The sequence below is a fragment of the Pagrus pagrus genome, assembly GCF_965226575.1.
Source record: "Pagrus pagrus genome assembly, chromosome: 10".
Lineage (NCBI taxonomy): Eukaryota > Metazoa > Chordata > Actinopteri > Spariformes > Sparidae > Pagrus > Pagrus pagrus.
The window spans coordinates 7,753,388-7,778,901 of record NC_140194.1 but is presented as its reverse complement, the minus strand read 5'-3'; the positions used below and the strand labels follow the sequence as shown (position 1 = coordinate 7,778,901).

The 25,514-nt window shown below is 40.4% G+C and overlaps 1 protein-coding gene and 1 long non-coding RNA gene across 2 annotated transcripts in view; both read right to left on the bottom strand.

Moving 5' to 3' along the window:
- Window positions 1-9,174, bottom strand: part of shank3a (SH3 and multiple ankyrin repeat domains 3a) — a 150,048-nt gene extending 140,874 nt beyond the window's left edge. The window contains 2 exon segments of the mRNA XM_084363630.1: window positions 8,299-8,733; window positions 9,156-9,174. Of these exon segments, the coding sequence (XP_084219756.1) occupies window positions 8,299-8,610 (312 nt within the window). The 5' untranslated portion in view covers window positions 8,611-8,733; window positions 9,156-9,174.
- Window positions 9,175-9,208: 34 nt separating this feature from the next.
- Window positions 9,209-25,514, bottom strand: part of LOC311263523 — a 28,442-nt gene continuing 12,136 nt past the window's right edge. Inside the window, exon 3 of the long non-coding RNA XR_014623362.1 lies at window positions 9,209-9,384. This is a non-coding gene — a long non-coding RNA (uncharacterized lncRNA). The remainder of the gene's footprint in view (window positions 9,385-25,514) is intronic.

The following is a 25,514-nucleotide window of genomic DNA, read 5'->3' as shown; positions in this document are numbered from 1 at the left end:
TTTCAGCAATTTGTGTGTATAAAACATGACTCCAACTACTTGGAATTAATACATTTAGAAATAACAATGTTAAACTTAAACTAAAAACATGTGCAAAATAAGTAACAGTAAAATGTATCTTTTACATTTTCTCTGAAAATCCTGATATAAGCTTTTCCTTAACGCGTGACTAATTACAACCTCTGATTGCACAATGTGCATCCATGTGACCAAATCAACTTAAGATGGAGGAGCAGGCAGCTCCAGTGGGCATGAAAACGTTAAGTACATAATTTGTGGAAAATTGTAGCACTGTGCTAAAACAACATGCCGACCCATCCTGAGAGGATAGCATGTTTATATTATGACTGTGGCTCAACATAATTTAAAACCAAATGATGACTAACATATGTAATTATGGTCTTTGCAAAGCTTGCTGTAGGGTTGTAGCTTCAACCAAGAGCAATTAAGCTGTGATTATTTTCATATTTGACTATAAGGAAGGGCCACAATAAGACAGCAAAAGACATTCTACCTTTGTGGCTTACCTATGAGTTACTGCAAAGAGAGACCAATTTCACTACGGTTATAATAGCAGAGCCTGATCTCCCCTGCTGTTAAGGGGAATGAAGGAGAGCACCATTGTAGTGCAGCTTATTGGAAGTGTGTAAATTGCCAGGGGGTCTCCTTTTCCCATTGGCAGCAAGGTAAGGAGTATGGTATTGCTATATCGACTGCAAGGATTGTGTTCAAAGGCTCTTTGAGAGAGCCTCTCACTGTACCTGCACCGTTCCTGTTTAACTGTACAGTCAGGTACCTTAAGTCTCATAAAATATTACTCAATTTGGTTATCTCATCTCTTGGTGGAGGTCACACCAGACGTCCAATGGATAAAAAAAAAAATCACATATTAAAATCTACTGTCGTCTCCTTCCTGGTTATAGAGATAATATTACAATGGTGAGAGGTGTTCCCGCTGCACAAACACAAAGAATACCCAGCCCAGACCTGTAACAAAAGCTCAGTCTGATTGGGCTAATATTAATGTCTCCATCTATTCCCAGGCTTCTCTCAGGCTAGACTCGGAGAGAAAGAGATGGAGGAAAACAAAGTGACAAAAACAACAGAGAGGAAGAGAGCAGTGAAAGGGAAAGATAAAAAAAAAAAAAGAAGAAGCTGTATAATAGAGTTAAACCAAACGGAGAGTTGATCAATAAACCAATTAAAAGGCTGAGAATTGGCTATCCTCCAGTGAACATTAATTGTTTTATGATTTAATTTATTAGGAACCAAATGCACTGTTCCCAAAAAAATCATTTATTCTCTTGTTACATCACAATTACCTTTTCCCTAATGTAAGACTATGAGTATCTGCACTAAAGACAAAAAAAGCTTGGACAGTATTTGTGATTTAGGTATTGTGATGGGAAATGCTGGACAGATTCACTAGTACAAATCAAACTGATCTGTATTGGGTCATACTGGTGCTGGAACATTTGTGTTCTCTGTAAGAACAGTGGTTTGGCATTGCTGATCTCAAAACACAATCCTGCTTTGCCCACTGTGCTCTCAGAATTGCCAGAAAATGACACTACTCTTATTTCTACCCTTTTCTCCCTCTCTGCTTTATCTCTCTTTGGATAGGACCTGGACAGATGGAGGGGGACCAAGGGAGGTGTGTTACACTAGGTCAAATCGTTCTCCAGCTCTCGTTCTCTCTCTCTCTCTTCCTGAGTATTGTGGGCAAATGGACGTAGGAATATGCTAGCCACGTCTGCTGCCAACGTGAATGAAGCTAAAAATAGAAACATGGGGACAAGGGAGGCTTTCCTGATGCCCACCAATCACTGATACAACACTGCATATGTCAATCTGTGTGTGTGTGTGTGTGTGCGGGTCTGTGTGTGTGTGTGTGTGTGTGTGTGTGTGTGTGTGTGTGTGTGTGCGGGTCTGTGTGTGTGTGTGTGTGTGAGCTTGAACGTATTTGGAGGAACTGTCAAACCACTGCTGCATCTAAGACTCAAGTCAGATGTGGAGAGAGAGACATGAAGTGTGGATGAAAGACAGTGGACAGGGAAGTAAAAGGGAGAGAGGAAGCAGAGAAAATAAAGATTAAAAAGGGAAATAATGAAATGAATCATAATGTCATAATGACACATGACATTATGAGACAGATATAAACACAGAATATTTAGAGAATGCTACTGTAGCCAGGTTTAAATCTAAATGTATTGCATATTTCAACCCAATTTTGAGAAAATGCAAATGAATGCTTGTTTCCATCCATTATCGTTGAACATTTTACCAGAACTGATGAGTACCTTGGAGACGTCACAATCATCAGTACCACTATACCCCATACAAAGAATTTTTAGCCACAAAATCAGGAAAGTATGATATAACCAGTGTCATCCTTGGAAAACTACAGGTGTAGTAATCAAGAACAGGTCCTACTAAAGAATTACAGTGAGATGTCCATAACTGAGGCCCTGGAGACTATTAAACAAAGGTTCACAATGCTGGCAGCAAGACTAAGAAAAACACCAGAGAAGCACAGGCGAAAATGATAAAAGCTCTGATCTACAGTGATGTACCTGCTGCAATGCAGAAATATAGCAAGAGCAGACCCACCAAGCGCTGAAAGTAAAGACTGCTCAAAGAACATATGGGAGAACCAATCATCACATCCCACCGATGCTCAGTGGGTAACAGATCTGAAAGCAGTACACTGCATTCTCCCAGAGCAGAAACCGGTCACCAGCACAGCAGCAGACATCCAACAACAAGCACATGAAGAATTGGAGAGAATTGGATATCGCAGAGGACTGAGTAGATTCTAACTAACAGCACTGGATGGTGCTCAGTATCTACTGTAGGGCACCAAGGAGATAGCTACATCTGCTTAAATACATCGTTTAAAAGCTGTGCAATAAAAGACGAGTTTCATTCATTTTTTTGACCACCGAGTACAGTTTGGATTACTGTCCATCCAAATCAGGTTATGCGATTCATATTATCTAAGTGTCATTAATTGTTTCTGTCATGTTGTAGCTCTCTCATCAGATTACAATGAGCCCAAGTGGTTTGACAGAGAGTGGGTGATATGGTGATATACAGCACACCATTACATTTTAGAGATTTATCAATTAGTAGAGATTTTGCGTTACTTTTTCTGACAAAATTAATTTTCGGTAGTCTATGCACTAAATTATCAAGACGTGTAGATATTATATGGTTATTTTCTTAATAGTATTTCCAGAAAACATATTGCTTGTATGACATACACCTTCATACTGTATACTGTGTTAGAGAAGAATCCCAAGCACAAATTGTAAAGGTTTCTGGTCTTAAAGATTTAAAGAGAGCATGCTCATTTTTCTAATTTTTGGTCTCAACTAAAAAATTCCACGGTGACAATCTTTTACATTGTGAATTTAGTCCAAGAGTGCAGTATCAAACAAATAGTTACTAAAAATAGCAACTTTTTCAGCCACTGAATTCTTGGTTGCACACATGCATAAAACCCAACCAATCAATCTATTGATTAAACAGGGTCAGCCCTACCAGCAACACAAATAAACCAGTTACGAACACCATGCTCCCATTCTGAATAGCTAAGGCAAACCAACACTTTCACTTTACCTGGAACGACAACAATGACATCAGAATGTCATTCAAACTGAAGGTGCAGGCAGATGGTAGTTAAGTAAGAATGGATAATTAGGACTAAAGAGATCAAACGGCTACATAGCACGAACTGGAAACAGGATGATTACAAGTACCTGAGATTCCACAAGCGATCCCAGTAGGTAAAGATACTTATCTCTCAGTTCAGCGGAAAGAACAAGGTCCAAGGCCATCACACAAGCCCTATATGTCTTCACATATTAATTTGGTAAGTTATCCAGAAGAGCACCAGAAGCTGTTGGTATCAAATCTAAGAAATCATTGATGGAAATTTTGAAACAACTAGTTATTTAAACACAAATGTTTCCCTAGAATACATCGAAAACAGTAGTCAATTAAACTCTACTGGTGTGTTCAAAGGAAAGGACCTCTTAAACATCAAGCTATGGTAGCTCATTGCTATTGTTGTTGTGGTTTGTTTTTTTTTGCAATAAAATAATTAACGTGTGAATTGAAGTTATAATTTAAGAGTCGATTCTCTGGCTTACAGGCTCTTTTGCCTTCTTACTCTTTTTAAGACCATTTGGGTAGTTGATTTGATTCACAAAAGTAACGTTGGATATTGTGTCTAACTTTCAGCATCCAGAGACTGGATGTGTTCTAGAGAGAAAGAAGGGCTTAGTAAGCTTCAAGGCCGTTGTCCTGAAAGAAACATGAAGCATCCACAAGTACATCAGTAAAAAGGCTTCTGAAAATAAACTACTCAGAGAATACCTCATTGCAGCAGCAGATAGGGAGAATGTTTGCAAGAGGATCCTTGGAAAGCCAATCTCCTAAACAGGAAGATGGGAGCAGATAGAGGTGGGTGCACATCACCAAAATTTTACAGATGGCTAAAAAAGGTCAGACTTAAGGACAGCATAGGGACACAAGTCATAGCGGCAGGAGGAGTAGAGATTCAAAGCCAGATCAACAGGACTAACGTTTAACCACACTACACAAAATGATAGTTGCAGACAGTGCAAACATGCTGCTGAGAAAAGTTCAACACATTGCATAAAGGTATATGATGAAAGCAGGAACAACCTGGCACAACCAAGTATGTGAGTCATGTGCACAGGAAAATATACACCTAGTAAGGGCTGCCATCCATCCTAGCCATCCATTTCTGTTTCTCTCGATAAGACACATCCCAAAGGACGGCTGAGAATAATAGAGCTGAGAATAATAGAGTTGAAAATAACAGAGCTGAGATCTTGGACTTTCACAAGTGACAAACAAATGATTCCCCAAACAGTAAACATAATGTGCAGAACCCTCAGATATATAGCATAGGTCTATGGTCCCTGACTTAAGGAGGACATATACTAGCTTGGATGAGGGAAAATGGAGATTTTTTGTTCACCTTCTGTGAATGATAAAGGAGAGGGAATGAACTGAAAGAAGCAATAAGAGAAACAAATGAAGAATAAGGATCAATGCAGGTAAAGAGTAAAGTGTAGTGGGGCAGGCTATTTATGTCAGTGTCTGCCTCTCCTCTGTTGAGAGATGAATGGCACCCATTAGCAGTATTGGGAAGCTGTCCCTTTTTGCTCCAATCATAGAAATAGAGTTTTGATGGAGCAGGATATGATGAATGACAAATGATACCGATGATAAACAAAATATCACAATCTTTGAGAATAATTTGCACAAGAGTCTGACTGAACAAATGGTGGTATCGAGAGCAAATGCAACGTTACTTTCTCCTACTGCCAAGACATAGTAATTAGTTGATGCTGCACTGAAGATTGAGCAAAACTTTCATGCAATAATCGACTTTCCTTAGTCTATATCAGAAGTTTAATCCCCATTATGTTTTGGAAACGGCTACACATTGGAACCCTTATTAGTTTAAGTTTAAGACCAAAAATCTAAACTTTCTCAATGCCACATTCAACTTCAATTCTACTTCATTTCACTACTTCACTACACACCACACAGATTACAACCAGAATACATTCAACACAGGCTGGGTTTCATCTATGACACCATCAGTGTTTAGACTATAAACCTTGCTTTCACTATGCAATTTTGTTTACCACCAGGCAGGAAATCTTCAGGGAAAGTAATGACTGACTGGCGATCCAGTCAGGCTGGCAGCCTGGCACCATTTCTATGTGCTTTCACATCTCCATTTCAGACTAAATCAATGTGTAATCTCACATTTTGTCCTGAGTTGTTGGTAAATTGCTACTCTGATGAAAACAGGAACTGATCCAGTTGTCTTTGCAACAGCACTGCCATCAATAAGTCCACTTGAAAATGCTACAGGGAGAAAGTTGTTGGATTTCCCCTTTGAGTTCTACTTTAAATTGATAAAATGAAAATATGATGCTCCTCAGCTCCGTTTCAGAAATAGAAATTCTGCATAAAAACACACAATACCAACACTCCATACTAATTAGCTAGCAAATTAGGCCATGCACTGAAAAAGAAAGTGTGAGGATTAAGCCATTTTAAACTTGAGGTTTCACTCCTCCCACATGAGACCTCGCTCCTCCTATTCTTTCCTGCTGAAAAGGGAAAGTGTCGCCTGGTGTTATCATTGCATGGCGGTTCGTTCTCCTGATCCAGGCTTGAAACACAGCAGGAGGTGTGTAATCCTACTTCGGAAGGACTATTCTAGTGTAATCTCCTGCTCACTCAGAGTATACACAAGTCACTTCTGACTGCTCCATAAAAGATTCAAACTGTAAGATTCTGGCCATCTGTCATCTGCCTCCATGTTTGTTTGTCAGACTTTGAGACTTTCTCTTTGTTTGTCTTTCCATCGAAGACTATATTGCACTGTCTGTGTTCTTGACTGTTTGTCCTTATATTGGACTAAATGTGACTCCTTGAAAGTAAAACGAATGATCTGGAGAGCATCTTTAATTAGGATTAGGACTTAAAGGGATGTGTGCATGTTTGTGTGTGAGTGCACGTGCATGAACGAGCATTTCCAGGTGTGCTTGTGTGTCCACGCATACAGTTCATCTTTGTGTGTGTGTATATGATAGGTATGTGCATGCTTGAATGTGTGTGTGTGAGTGCATGTTGGTGTGTTACAATTCGACTGAAAACCGTTTTTGTTCACAGACGGCCTTTCTGCAGCACCTTAGGGGAATGCTTTCTTTTCAACTGCTCTCCTTTTATTTCCTGTCTTTATTCTTAGCATGCAGTGCCCGAGCCTCGCTAAGATACAATGGGTCATTTCAGCCAAGTAGCCAACTACAATGAGGTAATCAACAATAACAAACACAAAGGCAGCCTCCTACCCTTGCCATCAATGTCTGGAGAAAGTATCAAAAGGAGACTCCAACTAAGCCCCCTACAGAGCCGACCGAGCACCTGAAGACGAGAATGCGGTGACTGGCTGGAAAAGTTGATTCTTTTATTTCGGCACCATAAGTCGACTATGTGTAGAACGAGTGGAAATCTGATGCTCTGTATATAGAAAATGTCACATGGTTTCTCTCTAATAGTGTGATCTTAATGTGTGCTACTGACAGGGGGAGAGAGCGAGGATAGAGAGAGACTATGCATTGGGTTAGAGATTATGTTGAATTGCTAACCCTTTATTTAATTCTACAACCAATGAAGGGTAAAATGTTTCTTCTTCTCTGCGTTTATGTGCAGTTCCAGGCAATCACTTTCTGTTCAAGATCGTTTTAACCCGTGACTTGTAAAGGACATTTTAATGGAAATATCGGCCTCACTTTACAGTAAAGACTGAAGTACTTGCAAGTGCTTTAACACAACTGAAAGAAACAACTCAGTAAGAATGGCTGTACTGTCCTTAACAATTACTCAAACACGGCAGGATATCCAAATAAATTACAATAGCAGAATGAGAAAAATGAACGAAATGACCTTATTTAGGACCTGGAAACTTGCCCTGTTTCATACCACCTTCTGCAGCAAACAAATACAGACAAAGGCACACATTGAATCGTAGCGATTTTGTGAAGAGAAGGAAAGGCAAACTGAAAATTGGAGAATAGAAGGAGGAAAAGATCAATGTCACAGTCTAATGGTTGTGCATTTTCAGCAGCTGCAAGCCTACACAGACACGGGCTACATCTTCTGCGTAAAGATGTTATTAAGAAGAATGAAGGATTGGATCCCTCATCCTGTCTGGACACAAAGCATCAACAGAGAGGGGCAGACAGAGGTTGAGGTAAAGTTTCCCAGTTCAGGTATAACTATCTTGATTCCCTACTTTGTGTCTTTCCTGTGGATTTATGATGCCGCTCATAGGCATTTTTGTTCGTGATGCCTTTTCTTTCCCTCTCCCCTCCCTCCCCCTCTCCCGCTCTCACCCTAAGTGGCCAGTTGTCAAAGTCAGCTGAAGCCCAGTTAATGAAGAGGTAGATTTATTAGCGAGACATCAGTGGAATAGGCGGTGGGGAGAGGAACCCCCAGAAGACAGCAAGTAAATACAGCCACTAAGTGTGCATACAAAAAGAAATGGAGAGTAAATCGAGGAATGCTATGAAGACAGGATGGCATAGAAAGAGAAATAAAGAGATAACTGAACATGTTTGAAAGAAATAAAGCAAAATCCATAAAGCAGAGAGAAGAGAAGCATCCAGTAAGCGAGAAAGGGGGAGAGGCAGCTTCCCTCTCTTTTATCCTCTCTTCAGCAGTGGCTAAACAACGAGCTCTTACCGTCTGTTGTAGGTCTGGGATTCCAATGCGGATCACCACGGTGTTGCCTGTCGGCTCCTCCATGGGTGCTCTTGCACTGTGGCTCCGCTCTGCGCCGGGACGGAAAGCCAGACCACCGACAGGAAAGGGAACGCCGCTGTCCTCTTCCCGGGAGCTGCCGCTGTCAGTGCTGGCCCCCTGGCTGCCGTTTGCTGCGTGTGTGTAAGAGTGTGTGGGTGTGTGTGAGTGTGTGTGTGTGTGCTGCTGCTGCTGCTGGTCCTGCCGTGGAGGGCTGGGTGGCTCATGTTTGCCGGCTGCCGGACGCAGAGGCATGCTCCGTGTTAGGGGCTCGGTCTATGTCTCTCTCTCTCTCTCCAGACACACACGCGAGCGCACACACACGCACACACACCGATGGCTCTTGCTCACACACTGCTTGCAGCGTGCATCACTCGCCTGGGAGGGAAAAAGAGGGAGGGAGAGAGAGGCAGGGAAGGAGGGTGGCAGAGAGGGAATGGGCAAAGAGGAGGGGGTAATCGGAGATTACAGAGAGAGAGGGGTAAAAACAAAAAGAGACGATAAGTACCAGGGGAACTTAGAAATAAAACTGAGAAGAGATGTAGAGATGGAGCGAGATTTAAGGAATTACATTCACTGAATGGTGTAAAATTATTTAACTCTAATCTGTAATTTGCAGAAGAGATTATCCTGACACAATTTGACAAAAATGAGGCACATTTACTGTAGTCTTAAAAGGTTCAGTGTGAGGATTTCGCGGTATTAGAGGGCAGAATTCAATATTGGTAGAAATATAATGCTCATCATGTTATGATTAGTGTATAATCACGTGAAAGTGAGGATTGTCGTATTTTCATTACCTTATAATGAGCCTTCTATAACTACAGAGGGAGCAGGAGTCCGCCATGTTGCACCACCATGTTTCTACAGCAGCCCAGAACGGACAAACAAATCACTGGCTCTAAAGAGGTTCTTTTCGGATTTTCTTGTTTTTAGCTGCCACTGTAGGGGACGGTGAAGTGAGGGGTGTATAGTTGGCAGCAATCTCCAATCTCACCCCTAGATGCCACTAAATCTTACACACTGGACCTTTACAAAGTAGATAAAACAAAAACAGAAGACCAAAATCAGAATGGATGGACAGCATTACTCAACATTTGCACTATTACTTAATTAATGTGACTGCTGAAATGAAAATATTTTCACTTTAGTTTGATGTTACCCGTTTTTATCATGTTAAATTCATCGGATGTAAAGCAACTTTGTATCTCTAGTACAACACAAAAAATGAAGCTTGCACATGCTGTTGCTACAATGTTCACAGTGTGACACAGCTGCTTTCACACGCTGTTGCTCTTGCTGTAGTGTACTGACACTGTGGTGACGTCAGGACAGCACAGGAGGGGGGATTGTTTGCTCAGATCAATGTTGGGCAGGATTTGGCCTTCATGCTTCACTTTATCTATCTGTTGCATAGCGACACATTGACAAAGCAGGCTGCCATTAAAAGAAGGTTTTCATGGGAGTTCTACTCATTCTCATATGTGGTACTGTTCTCATTTACACTTCCATCATGCAGGCCCTGTGAAGACTGGGACTGTGATTAATTTCGATTGCACCTTGATTTCGATCTAAGTGCAATGTAAAAGCGATTTCAAAGTCTGTGACTGTGAATTTTATAAAGAAAGATGTGTTGTTTTTACATTGATCAGCCCTTAGGGTACTGGCCTATTCAGCTCATGCTGTCATATTTAAATGAACCATAGGACTCAAGGTACCATTGGAGATGATTATCAGAAGAGATTAGTACATGAACTCCAGGTGGTGTGTGGGACAAATACTTGAGGGTTTCAGCTTTGCCACTTCCAAAGTGAGCTTCTCATGCAAGGAAAATGTGCCATGAAACATTCGTGACAGGTCTGTAAATTATTAATTGTGATCTTAAGTCAGTGCTATGCTCCATTGTGTTCACAGTGCCATCATTGTTCAAGCTGACCAGAAAGCCCCAAGACAGCATTTTCTTATTGGCTGGAATTTAAAGCAAGTACTTCAGGAAGAATACAAGTGATGAAAGCTCTATAGCTACTTGATACATGCACACACACACTCACAAAAAAAGGTAAAAGTTTGGTAAAGTTGTCCAAGAAGCTGCTGATAACAAGACCCAGAAATACAAACAAAGGGATAGCTATTCTGACTACATGCTATGCGCTAACAAATAGTATTGCAGTATGTGATGGAAGACAGCTATGAGGGGGTAGAGTTTCTGCCAGTGGTTTTTCCTCCTGTAAAGTTTCAGTATGTCTCATTGGATTTCCTGCCATGATAGTTTTAGCCAAAATATCACCTCATTATATCAGAAAAGCCTCAGATTCCTGCTGAGAGCTTCTCAGAGAAAAGAGTTTAAAGCAAATCCTGCTGCTATCCTATACACTCATCGACCTTGTGAAAAGACTTAACTGACAGGAAAGTCTCAGAGTTGATACTTTTAATTAATTAATTTGAATAATTAGTAGACGTGTTTACTAATAATTTCTGTTTACCTGAGCTGAGAGCAAAGTAATTTGGCTCACAAAATCGCACCTATTGCCTGGATGGCAGAAAATATGGACTCAAGTTCGCACTCACACTTGGCCCAGTTGCTCCGTACCGTGCCGAAGCACGATTGTCCCTCCTCCCCAGTCCCCCCGCTGGCCTGCACTCATATTGCTCCAGCCACAACCGGGCCTGAGCACGGTTCACTCTTGTACATCTCCATGTTGTGTACCTGTGCTTGTGTTTTTGCATGAGCAACTGTACCGTGCCGAAGCAACCTCTTCCAACCGTGCCAGGGCAAAGACAGTGTACCGTGCTTGAGCATGGAGCGCTCACGCTAGTCAAACAAACTGGACTTTGGGGATCAAGTGTGCTTGGGCACGATACGGATTGCCTAGTGTGAGTGCACCCTAAGTCATTCTGAATCAGATATATCCTTCTCATTAAAAATCGAAGGCTGTGTTGTAATCACCCAGTAGAGGGAGAACTGTGTGTACATGTTTCCCTGCACTACAGAGGTTTGCATGTGAGTGCTTTGCCACTGCTGGACACTCTACAGTATGTAATCCCATTAGCACTGGAGAAAGAGCATGGCAGGCAGCCCTAATACATTAGAGGATTTAGCAGATCACTCTACCTGTACGCGACTTCGGCCTGCCAGGTCTCTCGGGTAAAGAAAATTAATAAGTCTTCCCCAGGCCTTGTAGTGCAGCTCTATATTCACTTTTTATGAAGCAATTCTTTGCCCTTACAGTGCTGGCCAAAACACTCTAAAGCTCACACAATGGATTATCTCCAAACACATTTTGTAAATTTCAAACCACATATTAAGATATTTAGAATTGTTGAGATGAGTATTTGTTAATATCAGAAGCCATAATGCAACAATTTTAAAATGACTGATAATGAGAATGTACATGAACTGCATAATAACTAACAACGGATCAAACAATTAGAAGGATTAAGTTCTGGGAATGTGGCAAAGGGACCAACGATACCTTGCCAATAAGCAATAATGATTCCCCTAGATAGCTGGGGCAGGGCCAGGGAGGGATTTCATCCTACTTGCATCATACAAGAATAAGCTGTGTGGGCAACAGCACTTGAAGAGATCTACATACAAAGTTATCTGGTTGGACAGATGGCAAAAGAAAATAACAGGGAACTGCAAAATGCTCTACACTGTTTTTTATTCAACTTGATTAAACCTCTTTTCATCTTAATTTTCACCAGTGCATTTTGAAGGATATGACTTCCATATCTCAGATCAAAGCATTACTCTGGTATGTGTATAATTACAGCTAAAATGATTGGTTAGCTAAAAAGATTATTGGGACGGAAACTATTTTGATCATCGATTAATTTGAATCACCTCTGGCTCTCAAAAATGATCATAACTATTTTCAACCATTTACTTTGATGAACCTCCAAATTGTAAAACAATCAATACTGTCAGATGGGAAGAACTGTACATTGCAGACATACTTGCGGTGTACTGGTTTTTTTTTATTCCATTATGAAAACAGCATAAAATGAATAAATGATCACCACTTGGCAGTGGTTCAACCACTTAATGAAATAGTTGGACCTTGAATCTAGCCGGGGAAAAAAATTACAGTGGCATAACTTGGCCAGGAAAATAATTCAATATCACCATTTATCATCTTTTTCCCTATAATAGTACAGTGACAAAATTCACCTGCACCTCTAATAACGTGCATAGCATAATGTAATGCTTCGAATACCTGCTTAGAGACTTAGCTGGCAACAGAGCTAACTTAAAAACATTTGGGAGCTATGAGTGTACCTATAGGTTAACACTGCAGTCCAGATTCTGTCTAAATCCAATTGCTTGGGAACATTAAGAGAGTGGACTAGAATTATAAGAAGGCTAGCTCCCATGCCTCAGCTAACAGCTACTGCCTCTCTTCTCTTCAGCTCAGATCTCTTTCACCCCATCCCCTCTCACCACCATCTCTTGCGCTCCAGCCCAGTGAAAACAAAGTGAATAATTCATGACTATACAGAGCAGTGTGTGCATGGATCTAGTGCAATGTATGCGTGTATCTGAAACATCTGCTAGGCTTTAAAAGTCACTGCCATACAGCTGTACATGAGGACACACACACAAACACTCCTGAAATCCACTGCCAGCCTTCAGCCAGCCCTACCTGTACCTGCTCCCCTCTAAGACTTCCAAACTGGAAAAAAGGAGGCTGGGGCTGAGGGAGGGAGGAAGATAAAAGTAAACAGTTGGCTGAGGTAGCATGAAGCAGAGAGGGTCAAAGAGGATGTGGCTGAGACAGTCAGTGGGCCAAGAAAAAAGTATAGAGAAAAGGAGCGTGAAAGAAAAAGGGAGGGTGGAAGAGGAACGACAGAAAAGGAAGGTGGGAGAGAGGGAGGGAGAGCATTACATACAGTCAGCTTTGACAAACCAGCCACATAGCCCATGGCCTGGAGTAAATGTGATAACTGTTCACAGGCCCCATCAGAGTCTGCTTCACGCTCCTCTACACCTGGTAAAGCAAATGTCATGGCCACTCACAAACTGAAGTCACCCGGGGCCACATTTATTCACACACATGCACACGCATACACACTTGCACATACGCACAAAGTACACACTTTATCTTTCTGCCCCTTAAAACATTTTCATTCTCTTATTTGAATGAAGGTTATTCATTGTTAATGCTGAGAAGCATCAAACAAAAAGGGAGAATATGTTTGGTTACCTGTCTGCTATAACGTTCTGAAGTGGTTGTTAGACTACCAAGTGTAATAGGCTGATTGTTCCTTCAGTAGAGATGACCTCAGAAGAGAGCCGACATCCATTTTTCAATTGGAATAAAGATAAAGTATGATGGATATCAATTATCCAGACATGCACTCTATCCTAGATTGAAGCCAGCGTAAGAAATGTGATATTACTGGGTATGAATTAGATATTGAGATTCATATAATTTAATTGTAATCTGTATTGATTTTTTTAGCCTTCCTTTTGTTTCTTTGTGTCTCTATCCATTTTTTGATTTTGTGGAGGGAGCAGTGGGGCCATCTCCCAGCATCAGTAGAAGGCTTTTGAAAGCAGCATGTCTTTTCTAAATACTACCATCTGTGCTGATCCAGATATGGACCATCAGGGAAGGGGAACTGAATTGTCTGTCTACAATACTTGATTGATCTCCAAGAACAGGAGATGGGGCTGTTTAGGGTACACCTGAGGTGGATGACACTTTAGTAACAGGAAGGAGAAGCTGAGGCATTAGAAGCAAGGTTGTCAAAAGGGAAGTGACAGTTCTCTTTGCTCTCACATAATGGCAGATGCTGATTGTTACATAACCAGATGGCTCAATGCTTTGGCATTATCTGGCTATACTAACAACTTCTAACAGTCTTCTGATGGATACATAGAGGAATCTGGTGGGTTTGATGTGGTCTGGACATTAATGACTGATGACTGCAGCCCCCCTCTACCAGTCCAGCAGACAGGCTGAAGTTGATTGACAAGGAAAGTGGCAAGTCAGCTTCATGTTTTACAGGACAAACATCTGTTGTAGAGGACTGTTGTGTACACAACAGGATGCTAATGCATATGGCAGTGATTTCCCTTTCTTTAATCAAATGTGGAAATGTTTTGACACCCTAAAAGCAGGAATTGGCGAGGAGGCATTACCAAGCTGCAACAGTAGCTATCTCCTTTAATAAATATATTGGACTCCTCACACATCTGATTAAGAACCTAGAATGATTTTGCTGAGGCTGCTGGAGAGTGGTCAACCTCTACTACACCTGGGACGTTTGAAAAAAAAAAAACAGTTTGTAGTATCACTAAAATTAAATTTGAAATTATTTTCTAGAAATTAAACTTGCAGCCTACTTTGAAGTGTAATATGAAACATATGTATCATCATATATTGGTGTTAGGGTATATAACCCTAACCCTAACCCTGCATGTGTGCGTGTGTGTGTGTGTGTGTGTGTGTGTGTGTGCATAATGTGTGTATGTGTTAGAGTACATACATACTCTGTTACAGTAGCCTCCTTCAAAATCAGAACTGTCAACAGACACATATTCATAATCTCTCAAACTCACACACACACACACACACACACACACACACACACACACACACACACACACACACACACACACACGCATGCACAGCCAGCTCACACAGATTAACTGCTTAGTGTAAACAAAACAATGCCTGACCTATTCAGAGCCCCGGGGCCACATGCAGAGGCCCCATATGGAAAATTAGCCATGCGCTAAAAGCTTTTGGAATCAATACTCTACAGTAGCTGCACCACATCCCAAAGCCACGGTCTCTATCCAGTACGCATGGGCTGGCGCAGTAAGCAGATGTGCCCCCCTTTTTTTTCTTTTTACACACACACACAGCTGACATACATGAAAACTACCGTGATATTCATAGGCTCACAGCAGGGTAATCACACTGTTAGGCTGGTCATGAGTTATGATATCAATATTTGTTTTGATTTGGTTGGCAGAGTAGAAATCCTGCTTGGCAAGCTCCTTCACTATGGCTTTTCAATCTGTCACCCCTGCAGACAGGACTGGAAATGTGACAGCCAGAAAAAATTTAATGTTATGGGAAACCTTTTGCATCTCTTTTTTTTTTGCCTAGACTGCAAAGAGTACATTTGAGGACATGGCTATTTCTACGCTCTGTCAGAAAAGATTTTGTACGGAGTCTGGGCAACGCATCGCTGGAGCTGATGTGACACTTTTAACACTGGTTTGTGGTACCACCTTCTCTAACAGACAGCAACACGGACACATGCAAACAGTTCTATCAATATCCAAAATCAAACGATTTCGAACGAACAAAGCAGAAATATATAACAAATAGAACTGGGTTTTCATTCTTGATTACTTCTGACAAAAAGCCATCAAACAGGTTTCGAAAGCATGCTGTGTGTAAAGGACATGGCTAAGGAATATTTCTAGGGATGCAGACGAAAACTGACAAAAAAAATTGTGTGTACCAAAATCCATTTCCACACGGCATCCTCACTGATTTTTCTCCTCCTATCTTTCCCTGATACTGTCTCCTCTTGTTCTCACACAATTCCTTTTTTCGCTATCTGTCTGTCTGTTTAGAAATTCTCTCTATGTAACCACAGGAAGTTGTGGATGATCATTTTTTTGTTGATCTCTGTGTTTCCAGGGTTGCTGCTGGAGTGGCAGTTGGCTCTTTGATGCAGCCTGCCTTTTAATAATCAATGGGGCTCCCCAGAGAGAACTTCATAAAGCCTGCCAGCCAATTAAGACCTGTTTCATACCATGCACTGCACTATCTCTCCATAAACCACCACAGTGCTTAAAAGACAGGGGATGCTGGGGAGGTCAAGGATGTCACTGTGCCAGGCTTAAGTTAATGTTATCAAATATATGCTACACTGGGGAATCAGGGTTCATGCCTTCAAGCACAAAATACTACCACAACGGCTAATGCAGTTTCAACCCATCCTCATCCCAAGGTGTTAGAAGTTTTGTTGTCTGTTTGTTGTTATCTACAAAGAAATTGTTTCCACATAGCAGCTTTAAGATAAGGCATTTATTGACTGTGCTGCATACACCTCTCTCAGAGTTGGATGGCAAGGTTGACAGCGCCTCCTCAGATCTTGGCTGATTAGCTGGGCTTGCTGTAACAGTTATTATTTATGGCTGCAGATGTTCGCTTCAGGTGAAAAGAGCTAACGTGATTAGTAATCGTTGTGAGACAGAAGTCACACTCGGTGCGGGTCTCATCCAGTTCGTGCTTCCCAGCAAAAGATGTCTCGGCGGGTTTGGTTTTTTTATCACTTGCAAATGATCTCTGCCTCCCTCCGACATACCTCCTATATAAGTAGTGTTAGCCTAATGTCCGCCAACAATTCAAAGCATGGGAGCAAAATAGTGACATAACTTTATTGTCCAGCCAAGGCAGGACAATCAACAATCAGCATAAGCTGCAAACTCTTGATTATTCTCTGTCTTTGCATCGATGCATAATCTTCCACGTCCCCATTCGCTGCATGCGAATGCATCTTATAATCGAGAAAAATGTCTACACCTCTACTATTAGTAGAGCTACAGTAAGTTTACGCATACACTCAAGGCTAACACATGCCTAGTTCTGCAACCCTTGAATAAACTAAAATATGCACATTCATATAATGGCCGATATTCAGTCCCTGAGCATTTAAACTGTTTATCAAAAAGCATGAGGTGCATTAGTAAAGTGAGACAAACAGGTGTTTCGTTCAAATCAAAGAGACCATTATAGTTTAAGCATGAAGAGATTGAACATGTTAAGAAAAAATGCAATAATGTGTAAAAAAAAAAACCTGGGATAATAATTGACAGTATTACATTGACTACGGCTGCTGGAAGCTGAACATTTGAAAATCATCACATTTCCCAATTAAACACCTCAGATTGCCAATGACAATGAGATGTTAATTCCTCAATAGAATCTGTCATGCAGCAGCCTCCTGCTGGGCTAACTGCCAGCACATCTCCTGCAATGAGCCAACCGCACATGATGAGCACACTGACTGCACTGTAGAGCAAAACCAATACCTGATTTTTGGGGCAGATGCCATCCTAAAAGCTACCTTAAAGCTTTAGGAAACCTTTATACAGGAGACATGTATTGTTTTATTCACTGCAATGCAAAGTCAGAGACAATATTTACTGTAAGCCACAACTCAATTTCCCTGAATCCAAATTGTATCATCCTCCCATACCACAATAGATATTATAACTATTTTCAATAGTGCTTAGTGATCATATAAAAAATCCATATGAGACCCAAGAAATGTTAGACTGAGGTCAGCAGAGACTCTCAAACCGGACTGTTTGTTTACTTAAGCTCAGAGTCCATGTTTCTAAAAAAGGAATCAGGCAGTGGCCGCATAGTTTTAATTCTCTGACGCAGCAACTGCCACTTTTTTTGGGGACCATCCCCTGTTTGGTCAAGACAACAAAACAATGAAAGTGCAGTGTATCTATCAAAGTACTGAAAAATAATAATTTATGCTTTCATTAATCAACACAAAAAACTTGAGTCTGATATTTGTCAGCAAAGACTCATCCAATTCATGGAGTAATTAAACTGTCACAGATAAAGACAGACCATGAGAAAACAAACACAACATGTCTACAATACACATAACACACACACACACACACACACACACACACACACACTCACAAACCATATACAGTATGTGTGTCACATGTGTTTATGCTCTACGATGATGTAAAGTCTGGTTAACACTACAGGATTTTGGCCCTGATCTTTTGGTCCAATTTGTGCTGTTGGTGGCCATGTTTCTATTTTACGCAACATCTGGCTGGTGACACTTCCCATTCAGCCTGCTCTCATTGGCTATTGCAGGTCTAAATGTTTAAAATTTCCACAAATATCCCATCACTGTTCCTTTCACACCAAATGATTTCAACTCATAAATACCAATGTGCTAGTGTGAGGCCAGTATTAAGGACTAATTAATCATGCAAAGCTGCCTAAGGTAGATGCCTCCCAGTAAATTACATAGCTCTCCTGCTGCTCATGACTTGTTACACAGTGGTAGCCTCTGTATGTAAAAACTGTTCAATACACAACAAGTACAATAGCAGTCAATGATGAATTCAAAACAACTGTGAACCTTTGTTTTCTCTTTCTCTTCTCTTCCTCTCTCTCAAGGAAAGTAAGATAAATTTGGTTTACAAATGCCACATTAAAGAATCCTACAAGCTACATACAGAGGATAATTAATTTTTTTTTTTATTACAAAGGGAGTGCAATATGTAGGCCGTCGGCTGGATAAAACTCAACACTATTTTAAAAAGAATCGGAATGCTCACGTATGTATTGCAGTAAGAGAAGAGAGTAACTCCAAATTAGTGCATTTCATCAAAAGGGTTGCTGCCAAAGCCTCTTTTCTTTATTTTCACACACACCCTGGCCAAGAAGGAAATTGCTGATTTAATATCAGAACTGCGGATGATGCCGATGAATCCCGAAATTGAGGCAGTGCTCATCATTACATAAAATTACTGTATATAATGTATTTGAATAAAAAAATAAATGAGCAGGCATCATATCATTTTGTAATAGAACAAATTTTGGCCTACAATTACACAACTGAATAACCCAATGCACAGTGAGTGCATACACTGTTTCTCTGACCATATTGCTGCTGAAGCAGCAAGAATAATTTTTGAATAATAATAGAGAATTGTTAATATGAATGTGTCTTTTGCAACTGGCATCCTCCTTCCAGAAAATCATCAATATTTCATGCTGTTTACTCTGTTGCTGCCCTTAAACCCCACAGCATTCTCTCTCTGCGCTTGTACGCACCCTTATCCATGCAAAATTGAGAAATAAATTATGAGGTTTATAATAAGGGGAAATTAACACAGAGTGGTGGAAACAAGTAAAGTGTCTCCTGTGTAAGGCAAAGAAAGAATGAGAAAAAGACAGACTGAACGCAAGCCCCTATTCATTCACAAAAAGATAAACCCATTTGATCCCTCTAAAAGCAGGGGTATAAGCCATTACTAAGCCATCTATTCCTGAGCTTTTATGACTATTGATCTACATCTGTCATCTGTGAGAGAAACACACTGAATCTGGGTCACAATCCAGTCCAATGGTAGTTTGACACAACAGACCAGATAGCAGATTTGAGAAGTCACGCTAAGAAACTCTGACAACTCTGACCATGCTGAGAGTGTGTTAGTTTTTGTGAGTGTCCTACAAGTAGATAAAATCTTGTCTGGACCTGTATCAAACAAAAAACACACATCTTAAAAAGAATAATGGATTCATGCAGATACATAAATGAAATTAAGGAAAATGCTTAACATGAATGGAAAGATGTTCTTTTGTTTAGATCATTTCTACCACTCACACACGAGATGTCTTTTTATAACCAAGTCAAACATTGTTTTAAATTATCTTAATTACGACAGGCAGCAACTTCATCAGAAGTAGGGCTGTACTGAATGTTGGTTTTTTTAACATTAAAAGTTTCTACTGAGGTTTTCAGTTGAAGCTTTAAATGTCTTACATTTATGACGTCAACACCCTAAAAATCTCAAACAAATCCTCAATTTGAATACAGTGATTCATCAGATTAAATGTGCTAGCCTTTATTTATAACATCAATGATCTTTTATGACTATAACTAAACCAAACTGGGGATTTCTCCTTTTGTCTACAGTTGTCGTTGGTATGAAAGTGATGGTGTCTCAATGGTACGAAGAGCAAATGCAGATACGAAATATGATGTTCTTTGTGGATAAACTCAAGTAATTTATTATTATAGTGTTTTATAGCTTTTTTGTTACCGTGGTGCTTTAAGATTGCTGCTAGATCCCCTCATTAATACAGCGGCGTGCCTCCCTTTGTGTGCAGCAAGCGGCAGAGCAGGCGTTTTTTAACCACAGTGATAATGCTGTTTTTGAATGGACTAAAGCAGAATAATTTGGGAATTAGTCCATTTATCTTTGTCAAAAACTTTGACTTTTGGACTTTGGCGCTGTAATTTAATTTGCTAAATTGTCTCCAGTTATGTCACTCAGTGGCTGTGTTGCATTGTGGGTAATGAAGGCACTAGTTTTGAAAGCAATCCATCAGTCTAGCAAGCACTATAACATCGTTGGACTCATTATGGACAAAAACAAATGATCAAAACTGTTACAACCAAAACTCTTCAAAACTTGCCACCTACTTACACCCACCCACACCGCAACTAAGCCACTGAGTGATATCATTGTAGGCAATTTATCAGATTACATGCAGCTTCCTCAGGAGCCACAAAATGCTTTATACTACTTTTTTCACATATGCTGTAGTATTCCCCCAGTACTGTAAACACACCTGAATGTGTAAGATTGGTGGGGTTACCCTTTAGCAGAAACATTTGGATCACGAGTCACAAAAAAAATCCTATGCAGCCACCCTTCAGAATCTAATGTGCTGGGAATTTACCAGGTGTATGTGTGGATGTGAGAAGCACTGCTCACCACATGCATGCTAGCTTTCACCTCAGTAAATCTAGGATCAAAGTGTATGGATGCTGCCAAGTACATAACATTTTTTTTAACAAACACTCTCATCAGCGAGAGGTCTTTGCTGCAGTATTTTCAAGTAGTTTAAGTTAGTCTCTGCAGTTGCATTATTCAGTCCTTGCAGCAGACCCCTTTTCCACTGTTGTGTCATCTTCACTGATATAAAAACAGAGGAAACAGTGTTTCAACCCTAACCCAACCCCATCACTGTGAGTAATGGGAAGAGAAAGAAAAAGGGTAGATCATAACAGCCACACATTACTAAAGGGCAGCTCTTTACCAGATAAGGCTAGTTGTTGTAAAAACTCATCATGTCCAGAATTAATGAACCACATTTCATAAACTCATTTCATAACATTTGTGGAATTGTGCAATACAAATTTGTGATATTGCAATTTGTATTTGCAAATTATTGCTGAGGAGATATTGTAGAAAACAAGTATGAGAGGGCTTTTAGGTGGTTAGCAGGAGGTATTGTTGAAACAATTTTAAAAACTCAACATGGTAACGCCACAGTTTCAGTTTGGAACAGCTGTGTCATACTAAGACAACTACCGCACACAACAGTGCACCAGTCTCATATCAATGATCCATGTGTGACTTCGACTGTGCTGCCTGATGTACAAGCATCATTAAGAGCTTGATGTAAGTGCTGTGCTGTCATGCCTAAAATTTTGCTTTTTTTGTGTGTGGCATCTCCCTGAAGTGATTCTAACTCTGGATTTAAGGATGGTGAATGCCATCTCACAGGATGCACGAGTGTGAGAAATATGACGAACTTGACATTCATAACCTAACCTGCCTGAAACTCTGCCATGTTTCTCATGCTCCCATCAGTTGCCTGATGTAACACAATTAATTTGCATACAAATAGATGCCAGTGACATCAAGAGGAGGTAACAGGAGGAAGTGAATTATGCTGTGCAGTGCTGTGTTGATTGGTGTATGGAAGAGTGTCTAATATGAGCCTCTTCACAGTTATGCAAACAAAATGTGGTATTTATGTGCTCAAGATTTTAAGTCATCATTAAAGGAGATGGTAAAACAATTGTGCACAGATGGTATCAAGACATCATTTGGAAGTGACAGCCCCTTCAATGCATCCGGAGAGTGTTCATGGATAGGGGCTCAATCTCTCTTTCATTGTGTGGCTTTGTGTGTCATTGACTTGCCAGTATAAATACTATTTAATATGCCTGCTTGCTGCCATTATGCATTTTGCTGGATACCATGAAACAGAGAATCTCAATTTTCCCTTGCACTCAGTTCAGCTGAATAATGATATTGAGGGAATGCTTTAATATGTTTTAACGCCAACATTGAATAGTCCAAGAATCTGTGCTTGATTTACTTTTCAGCTTGCAAGGGATTCACAAGTGTATTTATGAATATTCAACATTACTAGTTACTGTAAACATTTTCAGTTTGTACGTTATCCTGGGGTTTACTTATTGCACTTGGATAGTTTGTATCGTTACAATGACACCATGATTAATATTTGTATTTGTTTTAGGCATATAATTTCAAGGTATATAGATTCTTCAATCCTTGTTGATTAGCTCAGTCTTTCTCCTGTTCAGTTTCAACAAGCATGAATAAAATGTGTCCTGAACCAGCATATATATGCAGTAGCAAAAATCTTTTCTGAGAGGCATCACTGATCCCAAAAAGCTATTTCCCTCTCCTGCTATGCACACCAACATTACCTGGTGCGGACAGTGTATTATAGGGCACAACTGGAAGTTAACTCAGAGAGCCTTTTCTCATTTGATAGCTTCCCAGTGCTGATCTATTCATTTCATTGTAGTTCTTTATTGGCTGCTCAGATGTCCACAATGATTTACTTCCATTTCTTCTTTCTCAAAAATGCAACACGTTGACCCTAACAATTATAAACAATACTCACCACATACTGGTAAAACAATTAAATTGACACAGAATCTCATGGGCTGGGTGAGTTGTCATCCCTACGACATAGTAAGAGTAAGAGAAATTAATATTTTCAGATGAGGTAATGAAAACAAGCTATTTTGTATTTAACAGCATTTTTTCATGTCTGCAACATGCACAGCTATAACTGCAGTACAAAAATCTCTTGAATTCTGTTTACATCATAACTCCCATTCCCCTTCTCCTGATATTATCACAGCGTGTGACACCACTTCAACTCCTTTCTGCCTATTTGTATCTCCTCCTCTCACTCCAGCAGTTACATATACAGTATGGGGTCCCTAATTCGTGCTGATGAGTGCCAATACACAAAATTAGCAAAATTAAATGGATGAAAACTCTGAGACTACATTTAAGCTTCTTTGTCACAAACTGGTGTTACACGGTGTTCTGGCATACAGCAATTACATGACTTGCCAAGGAGGCACTGTTGTTTTGCCATTTTTTTATCAACACTTAGTTAAAATGACAGACACTACAATTATAAACCAAAGGTGTCTGTACCATGCAGCAGCAGTGCCAGCAGCAGAGTGGCAGCACAGAGTAACAGGAGTCACATTTCACTTCTCATGTGACAAAAGTAAGGAGAGTTGACCAACAAGATGACGGTGGCTAACTTGTTGTCAAAGCAAAAACCAAAAGCGCCTATTTGGCAATATTTCAGATTTAAACCCAATTAAAATAGACAACCTGATCATGTTAATAAGGCAAAATGAGTTGGTTACCTCACTAAGAAGTTGGAGGTCTGTATAAAAATACCCTGATATATTTCAAACTGATCCCGTCATAAAATGCTTAAATTGACCATTGTTTTGCTCTGTAGACTAATTTTTGATGAACGGTAGTGGTAAGTGTACACATGCATTTTCTATGACTATAATTTGGCAAGGTATAACATGTCACGTATAGAAAGTCTTACGGCCTAATCAGATACAAACTGTCATAGAGATTTGCTAACTATTGGGGTGAGCATGCAGCTGTACTATATCGCATCAGACACACAGACAAGCACACACACTCATCCATAAACATATGTCCACCTGCACCTGCTGGCATGGCTTACTCTTAAACTTCAATTTTCCCAGTGCTGCAATTATTTCGTAGAAGTCTGAAATAATTCTGTGGTGCTCCTTTTCCTCACAACACCCATCCGCACCCCCACATCTCTTTTTTCTTTTGCTCATCCCCTCCCCGCACCCAAATTCATCTGTTGTCGATGTGTCGTGACTCTCTGCCAAGTGCAGTAATTACAGTACAGCACTAGGAGCTGAGCAATAGAGAGAGAAGCAGCATATCAAACATGACTGCACAGGGCAGCGGGTGTGAAAATGCATTCTCAGAACTCCAGGCTGCCGCATGCCACAGAGCCTCAGAACAGCAACTATTACCACCTTAATTTTCCTTATGCCTTTACCTAGAGTTTATAAATATCACACAGCCATCGAAACCAGTTTTACAACATATTGTAGGCTATGTTGTGTAAAATGAGTCACAGGTTTTTATCTCTGACCAGCCCATTTACAAATGTTTACCAGCACACATCCAATAGATCCATTGATAAAAGATGAGCACTGTGAGACTCCTACATGCCACTTCATGTCTGTAAAAGCTGAGACATTACACATTGAATCACACAAACTCATTCAAACACAAACACACACACAAACACACTTGTTGATGTATTGCCTATTACACTGCAATGACAGTACTGGCAGTGGGCCCAGAGCAGTGGATAGTTTATGATGTTGGCAATAATACACGCAGTTAAAAATAACTTTATTCTCAAATGCACCTCAGAGATAATAGTGACGTAGGCAGAAGGGGCAGACTCTCTGTCAAGAGATGGAGGGCACATGCTACTCAGACAGCGTGGGCTGGTGTGGGAGGGGTTACAACATAATGCACAGTCAGAGTTGCCAGACATTTAACTGTAAATTACAGAGGAAACAGAGCTGACAATAAAGATGTCATCCAGGATACAAAGAGGAGGACATTGTGGATGGTTATACAGTGACAGTGTGGTTGCCATTTTACATCATCAAGAAGGAACATGCCTCAAGACAAACTACATAGGCACATTGTGATTCTGTGCAACTACTGTATCAAAAGTACATGTATAAATGCGGTTAACGTGGGCAATGGCCAAGCCATTTATAACATTTTATTTTTCTAATCGCACTAGAGACTACTCTATTGCCTACCAGCCTTAAACTGTGGTAAATCTCCCATGAATATTTGGAAGGATTTTTTCTGGCTATCCCAATGGTCACTCACAAATGGATTGTCTTTCATTGGCTGCCCCTTGGCTACCTAGCACCAGATTAACCAAAGAGAGTTATTACTAAGCAGGGCTCCTTGCCAGTGGCTGACAAAGGAGGCAAGAAGGAGAGGGTGTTGCAGATGGTTCAATCAGTAATAATTATCATAACAAAAATACACACATTTGGGATATAATGAGGATATAAATGGATAGCTGAGAACTGGACTATGCCACATGAGTACACTGATAAGTTATAATTTTGCTGGTAAGTGGTCTGATTTCTACTGTTCACAACTGTTTAAGCATAAAAAAAATCAAGGGAAGGGAGGCAAAGGAAAATTGGAGGTTGGATAAAGAGTACAGTATGTTAGATATATTTAC